This window comes from Oryzias melastigma, linkage group LG6 (genome assembly GCF_002922805.2).
Source record: "Oryzias melastigma strain HK-1 linkage group LG6, ASM292280v2, whole genome shotgun sequence".
Taxonomy (NCBI): domain Eukaryota; kingdom Metazoa; phylum Chordata; class Actinopteri; order Beloniformes; family Adrianichthyidae; genus Oryzias; species Oryzias melastigma.
The window spans coordinates 11,448,259-11,456,470 of record NC_050517.1 but is presented as its reverse complement, the minus strand read 5'-3'; the positions used below and the strand labels follow the sequence as shown (position 1 = coordinate 11,456,470).

The window sequence follows — 8,212 nt, the reverse complement described above, 5'->3', positions numbered from 1 at the left end:
ACATTTTTTATAACGGAAATATTCACTTTGAGATTAGTAATAACAAACTAAAAGTAGAATCAAATGTTCTTTGATTTACTGTAACGTTTTAAATAGTTACAGTATGGTTGAAGATTTGTGTTTAAGCGTCTTTTCTTCAGCTTCCACAAATGCAGCCTCAGATGTTTGTGCTGCAGACACTTGTGTACGTGTCGTCTTGTAAACACCCGCCCTGCTCTCCAGGTGATGCGCCGAGCTCAGAGCAACTCCCCGCGCATCCCTCCAAAGAAATACCACTCCCTTGAGAAGAAGCGAGACGTCAACCTGGAAAACCTCCTCTTGCTTCCTGGATACAAGCCTTCTCGGACCCGCCCCCCTTCCTACCCCGCCCACATCAGTCCCTCCAGAGACCAAATGCACGTTCCTCGCATCCGCATCACCTGCGTCCCGGAGCCGGCGACGCAGCAGCGCAGTCCCAACGGGAGCCTCGCCAGGAGCCCGGACTCCAGGGGCCGCAGCCCCAGCCGCCGGGTCAGTCGGAGGATTAACGGAGGCTCTGTGGCGCCGCCACATACTTACCCCCGCCTGCTGAAACAAGCTCCTCTCTAACCTGCATTTACAGCTTCATTTCTCCAGCTCCGCAGCTCATTAATGATGAGGTCTCTCTTTCCACTTCTTCATCTCATGGGGTTTTCCGGTTCTTCTTGCTCTCATCGGTGATTCTTTCAGCCTCTTTCCTCCAAAGCTGATGCTGGATCCTCCTGGTGCTCACATCCAAACAGCTCTCCTATAACGGTGGATCCCAGGTTGAATCTTTTCATGAACTCCTCATCTTCAGTGTTCATGGCGTGTGAGTGTCCATACGTTTGCATCGTCTCCAAGGATAAAATAACTGAAGTGGATGCCAGCTTTAAAAGTATGGGACCGATAAATCATTAACAAGTTAACAAAAAAAACATCTTCACTTTTTTTTATTAACTCGTGTAAAAAAGCACCACCTGCTGGACACACAGTTTGAGGACAAAAACTGTCACATTTTTGTGCAAAACTCAAATTTCCACATATCTGTAGTTTGAATGTTTGACCCATGACCTGTGGTAACCATCCATCCACGTGTCTGGTCTCCTGAGCTCAAGACAAGGGTTACGTGAAAGTAATTCCAAAAAAACACAAAGTTTTATTGTTTTTAACAGATTTATTTTTACTTTGACTCATTTAAAATTAAAATTCAGATTAAAAATATAAGTTATAGGTGGCAGACCCCCGACTGACAGTGTTTAGCTAGCATTTAAACAACGTTATCACATGGACACTGCACGAAGCTCTCTACTGCCCTCTGCTGGCACGTGTTGCATCATCAGTCAGCTTTAACCCGCTAACACCGGAGCTCCAGTATTTATGTTCTTTGATTTACCGTCACTTCTCAACCGTTAACGCGATAATTCCTGCGGCGCCGCTTTTCTCCTTCAGAATCTGCTGGAATTATCGTGTTAACGGTTGAGAAGTTACAGTATTTTAAAGATGTTGCGTTTAAGTGTCACATGTTAAAGGATTAAACCAGCTGGCTCTCAAACATGTCAACATGCAGGAAGTACTCCCTAAAATAAGCCTTAAAAATACAACAACCACTAAAGATTTCATAACTTGTTATGACATTTGTTGTCATTTCTTTAGATCTATCAGATCATTTATGAGGAAAAACTCAAATTGAGCTTGCTCAACTTCTATTTCCACTAGTGCTGCCACAAACGATTATTTTAATCGTCAACTAATCACTGATTATTTTTTCTGATTAGTCGACTAATCGGGTCATGCACAAACTGGATGTAAGGCACACATCTTGACCATCATTAGCTTTAAACTGAAGCTGAAACCATTTTAAAATGCTGTAAGTTGAGTTTGGCCACTGAAGAGTGATAATAGCTGAAGTTGCTGAAATTGATAGCTAAAAACAATGAAGCTAAAACACTGAAGCTGATAGCTAGCTAAAATATTAGCTAAATGCCAAATTAGCCTGAAAAACAGAAAAAAAGTCTGTTAGCCAAAACAGCTAGCATGGTTCTAAAATATTAGCTAAATTTCAAAACAGCCTAAAAAAAAACAAGCAAAAAAATCCTAAATTAGCCAAAGTAACTAGCATACAGCTGAAACATTAGCTAAACTACAAAACAGTCTGATAAACCTTAATAAACGCCAAAACAGTCCAAAAGCTAGCAAAATGTCGTTATAACTTTCAACTTTACTACACTTTGACTCCATATAATATAAAGTAACAGCTAATCAACTATTAAATTAGTCGTCGACTGTTTTAATAGTTGATTAGTCGACTAATCGTGGCAGCTCTAGTTTCCACCACTGGTTTTTAAATCCAGAAAACTGCTTTTGTATTTTGAAGATTCAGATCTAATCTCTTTCAGCTTTCCTTCAACTTCTGCCTCACAGGTGTCATGTTACTAATGTCTGAGTGCTGAGGATTTTTCTAACTAAAGTGATTCACGGTTTCCTTGCATCCTTTGCTCATTCCCTCCTTACAGGAATCCCCTTCAGCATCTAACAGATTTTTCCCTCTTTCAGGCTAACGCTGCAGGTTTTTACAGCTGCTTTTAGACTCACGCTCGTGACATTTGCAGCTTCACACTGAGACGTGCACATACATGTGAACACCCGCCCTCCTCACTTACGCCACAGGGCACTTCTCCAGGTCTGCCCCCTGGTGGCAGCTGGTGGACAGATGTAGGGCAGCTGTAGCTATTCCGGTCGTCCCTGTGGAGGCAGCACATGGAGACACCGAGCAGATAGGTCTGCCCTCCACGCTGCAGGAGGAGAGATGTTTCCATCACACACACACGTGTACTATCCTGTGCTGTGTGTGCACCACACACTTGTGCTGCAGAGACAAACTCTGATTCAGCCTGGAACCTTAAAAGATTTCTACATTAGGTTTGCTGTGTTTTCACTATTTCTGAACCTAGTTCTCAAGTTTGCAGAAGAAGCAGGGTTTTAACTCTTGCTGAAAGAATACAAGCTCCATTTTTATTCAAGTAATCGGTATTTGTGGAGCTCAGTCCATGTTAAGTTTGAAAACAAATTCAGTTTGACTTCATCTAAAAATATTCACTGCAGAAAAACAGAAACTTTAGTTCACACGTTAATGTCAAGGCCCGGGGGCCGAATCTGGCCCTCCAGGTAATTCTATCCGGCCCTCCAGATCACTTTATTTTATTGTTATTAATGGTCCGATGTTACCTTGCTCTCATTTCTAACTTGTATCATTTTGACAAAATATATTTTTATAGAGAGTAAAATATTAAACTTTATTTAAGGTTTAAGTTGATTTATTCTGGAATAATATTCCTGCCTTTTTATTATTCATAATTAAGTTAAAAAGTTTTAAAAATTAGCATTCTGCTAGCTTTTTTGACTATTTTCGCATTAACTAAGATTTTTTAGGCTATTTTGGAGTTTTGCTAATATTTCAGCTACATGCTAGCTGTTATGGCGAATTTAAGCTTTTTTTGTTTCGTTTTTTTTAGGCTATTTTGAATTTTAGCTGATATATCAGCTACAGGCTAGCTGTTTCAGCTAGTTTAGGGTTTTTAAAAGTTTTTTAGGCTATTTAATGCTATATATCTAGTTCATAATTATATTAAAAAGTTACTGTTTTAAAGTTTTAAAAATGTAGTTTTAGAGTGTTCAATAAATGTTTATCCTCTTTGCCCCGCGACCTAAAGTGTGTTTTGGATTTTGGCCCCCTGCTTCAGTTCATCCAGTTAATCTCAATAACAACTCTTACAAATTAGATGTCAAACTGATTGAAAAAAAGGCCAATTTGATAGTATTTGAAATACTACAGCTCTTCTTTTTAACTTAATGGCATCATTACCAGACATTGCAGGTTTCATCCTGAATAGTGAGATCTTCTTACCTGAAAAGCTTTCTGTTGAATGAAATCCAAATGAACCTGCAGACAGAGGGGGGAGACCCCCTCACCTCTCCCTGCTGTGGCTGTGATTGACCGTGGTCTGGTTGTGTGCGTCAGGTGGAGGGGCAGTATGAGATGAACAGACAGACTTCTCCTGCGTTGCAGCATAAAGTGTCCAACCGGATCTCGGACCCGGCTCTGCCGCCGCGCTCCGAGTCCTTCAGCAGCGGAGGGATCCAGCAGGCCCGGACTCCACCCATGCACCGCTCTGTGGAGCCGCAGGTGAGGGTCGCAAGGAGCCGTCCGTCACTTCTGATCACTCAGGGGAATCGTTTTTGTTCAACTTTTGGGAGAGTCATTTAAAACTGAATTCCAGTAAAGTAGAGACATTTAAAATGTAAATATGAATAGAAAATAAATTAATAATGTGTTGATGTTGAAAGTGAACATTGTTGCACTTTTTTCTCTAAATCAGCTCAGACTATTGTCCTTGGTTCCAGCCACTGACTGTATAAACAGAACTGGACTGATTTATTTAAAAATAAGTCAATGACAGCACAGTCAGGAGGAGTCTGAAACATCATCCTCACTCCAGAACTGTATAGAAAAACTGGACTGAGTGACTCCTCCCCCTGGTGTTCCAAACAGGAAGAAGACAGAGAAATAAACAGCTATTACTCCGTCATTCTATTGGTCACAATAACCATTCCTGATCTGATCCGTTTTTTTATAATTATTTTTTTCATTTTATTTTTTCAGTAGAGCAAGTTATTCAAGTTATTTACGTTTATTTATTCTGGAATAATATTCCTGTCTTTTTATTATTCATAATTATGTTAAAAAGTTACAGTTTTAAAGTTTTAAAAATGCTGTTTTAGAGTGTTCAATAAATGTTTGTCCTGTTTGACCTAAGGTGTGTTTTGGATTTTGGCCCCCCTGTGCGATTGAGTTTACACCCCTGGTTAACAGTACAGCAGCAGTTGGTTAAGGCGTTATTTACTTCAGTTGAAATGATTACAAAGAGTGAGAATAGAGGTGTGGATGTGCTGGGGCTCTAATGCTGCCTTGCTGTAACGGCGGTTTCTAAGAGCTGTGCTAAGAACACGAGGACAACATGGCGCCGTCTCTGGATGGTGGCGGACAGGAGCGCTCAGGAGTTCCATCCAACCGTTTGTCAGCATGAGTGGTGTGAACGCACCTCTTTCTCACTTCATTCTTCTTCCCTCCTCACTCCCCCTGCATCAGATCCTCTTCACTCCTGCTCCTCCTCCTCAATTCTGCTTGTTTCCTGCCTGTGTGTGTGTGCGTGCACGCGTGCATGCGTGTGTTCAGATGGCCCACTTGGTGCAGGTGAGGAGTCACGGCCTCTCGGGCTCCCAGTCCCTGTACGACCCCCACGGTGTGTCCTCCTCCTCGGCATCGCCCTCCCCCTCCCGGCCTCCGATGCCTCGACAGAACTCCGACCCCACCTCTGACACCCCTCCTCCCCCGCCCATGTCCCGCCTGGCGCCCCCCCTCGACAAACTGGACCGCAGCTCGTGGCTGCGGCAGGATGACGACATGCCTCCCAAGGTTTCTGCTCCGCTGGCTGTTCAGTCCGAGTGCTTCAGTGTCGTCCTTTAGCGAATGAGCTTTTGGTTTTTGTGTTCGTCTCTGTCAATCTTTTTCTGTATTTTTAGTTTCTGTGAATGTGGTGAAAATGACGCTTTGAGTTCTTTGCAAACCCAGTCACACAAACTCCAAACATGGAAAGAAAACACACCTGTAGTTAAGAGCTTCAACAGTTGTTTTTTATATTTGACAATATGCAGATGATGCAGTCATTAATGTACATTCATGGTCATTCCAAAATGAGTAGCAGCAAACAAAAATGTATAATATAGAAGAAAAAAATCATATAATTAATATAATTAAAGAGTTCTACAAAACCATCAATGATCCCGTCTCCTTGTCTGGGTTCATGAGATCATTCAGATTCTCCCAGAATTACTGCACTTTCTGCAGTTCTCTCTGTGACCCAGATTGATGACTTCCATTAGACTGAGGAGGGAAAAAATTAAATTAGAGAAGCTTTTATTATTCTCGTGATATAAATAATACAATTTTCAGGAGGAGAACGTTCAGAATCTCTTCCATGTTGATTTTGGACTCCACCCACTGATCAGATTGAGCTGCTCTTCTTCTACTGCCTTGCTGTCAGTAGCAAATGCTAATCTACACAACTACAGCTCCTTCTAGTGGCTGTTGGTGGGAAAACTAACTGATTTACCTAAAAGAAAAACATATATAAATCACACTTGAGTAAAAGTTGCAACCTTGGCCAAACTATGCAAAAAACTTAAAAATCAGACATTTCAAACTGATTGATATCAGGATATATTTTCCAGGATTAGCTTGAATTCCTTCTAAACAATGGTAAATAAACAGCTTTGAATGTGATCATGTGTTCATCTCCAGAACAGAAAAAAGGATCATTAAACTTCAGACCCGAGAATCTCAGTGAACAGTTAATGAAAAGTATGAATTTATTCAGAAAACTGAGAATGGTTTTATTTGTCATGTGAATCCATTCAGCAGACCATAACTTTCAAAAACTGCTTTTCCAGGTTCCTCAGAGGACCACCTCCATTTCTCCTGCTTTAGTCAGGAAGAACTCTCCTGGAAACGGTCCTGGACTCGGACCTCGGGCCGGAGCTCACCTCATACGGGCCAGGTACCGCCCCAGAGAGCAGCAGGACCTGCAGCTTCTCTGAGGTTTGCTCACGTCCCTCATGAATGTATCTCACCTTTGTCCTCTGCAGCAACCCTGACCTGCGGAGGACGGACATCTCCATAGATTCAGCCCTGAAGAGGGCGAGCAGCGGCAGCTCGTCCAGCTCCAGCACCCCCAGCTCTCAGGGAGGCTCCAACGAGAGAGGTGAGCTCACACAGAGGAGGCCGTGGATGCACCCTGGGCTGCATGGCGCCCTAGGCGAAACAAGGTTTTTGCAAATTAATGTAAATAAAACAGACAAACCTCTGCTTTGAGTCCGTTTTCTCCTCCTCTTCCTTCATTTTTGACCTTAAAGCTGTCCCTGAGGGTTTGTTTTCCTTAAAATTTTAAAGAAGCAGTGACCCCCCTCCACCCGACAAAATTATTGATTATGTCAAACTTTTGAGTTATTTCATTTATGGTTTTAATTATTACATTTGTTTACATTTTACACTAAATGAGCCAAACTGTAATAAAAGGAAAAAAAATCATTGCAATTTGGTGCCCCCTCCAGCAGATGGTGCCCTAGGCGGCCGCCTAGATGGCCTATGCCCAGGGCCGGCTCTGGTTGCACTCTTAAGAACGCTTTTAGCATACAGTGTTAACTCTTTCTGATCCTAGTGCATGTTGGGGAATCTCACTCCAGGCGTTTTCTGTCACAGTTTTGTTCCAAAATATGAAAGACTGTGTCAGAGAATTCCTTACAGGCACAAATCCCAATTTTCCTTCTGGATCATTGTCCTTCCAGCTGCCAGACTCTTCCTCTGTATCATTTTTTTATCTTTTATCAAGCTTTAAATGTAAACCCAAATGTTTTCATGCTCTTTAATGGAGTTGGGCTTGACTTTGGCGTGCTTCTCTGGACGGTTCTTCCACTACTTTCACCATCAACACTCTGGACCTGTCACCGCTGAAACGTTTGGCTCTTCCAGGTTGGCTTCAGATCCTGAGATGGAATGTGGATGAATAAAAAATCTCCCCTCCACCTCCTCCACCCACTCTATTACCGCTGAAGACACGGCAGCTTCCTCACAGCCGAGCTGGCAGCCCGCCCTGCTCTCCTCCAGAGGGAGGCTCTGCCTCAGCTCCCCACATCACTCCCTTCTCCTCCTTTTGCTGCCTCACCAAAGGATCTGGACTCCTCTCACATCCCTCCCTCACATCTCCACTTTTCCTCTCCTGCAAGTGACGGCACCCACACCGACACTGTCCCAACTGGCACCCTCCCAACCGAGCTGTTAAGTAGACCGCTGTTGTGGAAATGAATCCGTTCTTCCAGTTCTAGAAGTGTTTATCAGAGTTGGAGCTGCAGGACAGTCTGTCCTTCTCTGCTGCTGCTTCAAACAATGACATAAAAGGAATGATGAGGAATGAAGGAAGACATTTACTACACCAGATCACACAGAGGTTGCGGTTCCACGTCTGGATCTGAACTTCCACCAGCGTCTCCTTCCAGCCGGCTTTGGCTCCATTCCGGGTTACAGAGCTGGCTGCAGCGGCCTCCAGCGTGTCCGAGTGCTTCATCCCTCTGTTTGTTCTGGACTCCCAGGATTTCTGTC

General features: G+C 43.1%; 2 protein-coding genes across 14 annotated transcripts in view; both read left to right on the top strand.

Moving 5' to 3' along the window:
* Nucleotides 1–8,212, top strand: part of mon2 (MON2 homolog, regulator of endosome-to-Golgi trafficking) — a 448,157-nt gene that overhangs the window by 254,978 nt on the left and 184,967 nt on the right. The window lies entirely within an intron of this gene.
* tnikb (TRAF2 and NCK interacting kinase b) overlaps nucleotides 1–8,212 on the top strand; it is a 68,438-nt gene that overhangs the window by 39,908 nt on the left and 20,318 nt on the right. For 4 of the 10 annotated variants that reach the window (XM_024282095.2, XM_024282094.2, XM_024282096.2 and 1 more), the window contains 5 exons: nucleotides 223–510; nucleotides 4,019–4,183; nucleotides 5,234–5,473; nucleotides 6,508–6,614; nucleotides 6,703–6,818. In XM_024282095.2, the coding sequence (XP_024137863.1) occupies nucleotides 223–510; nucleotides 4,019–4,183; nucleotides 5,234–5,473; nucleotides 6,508–6,614; nucleotides 6,703–6,818 (916 nt within the window). The remainder of the gene's footprint in view (nucleotides 1–222; nucleotides 511–4,018; nucleotides 4,184–5,233; nucleotides 5,474–6,507; nucleotides 6,615–6,702; nucleotides 6,819–8,212) is intronic. The other 6 variants (XM_024282099.2, XM_024282104.2, XM_024282101.2 and 3 more) reach the window with 3 other exon arrangements.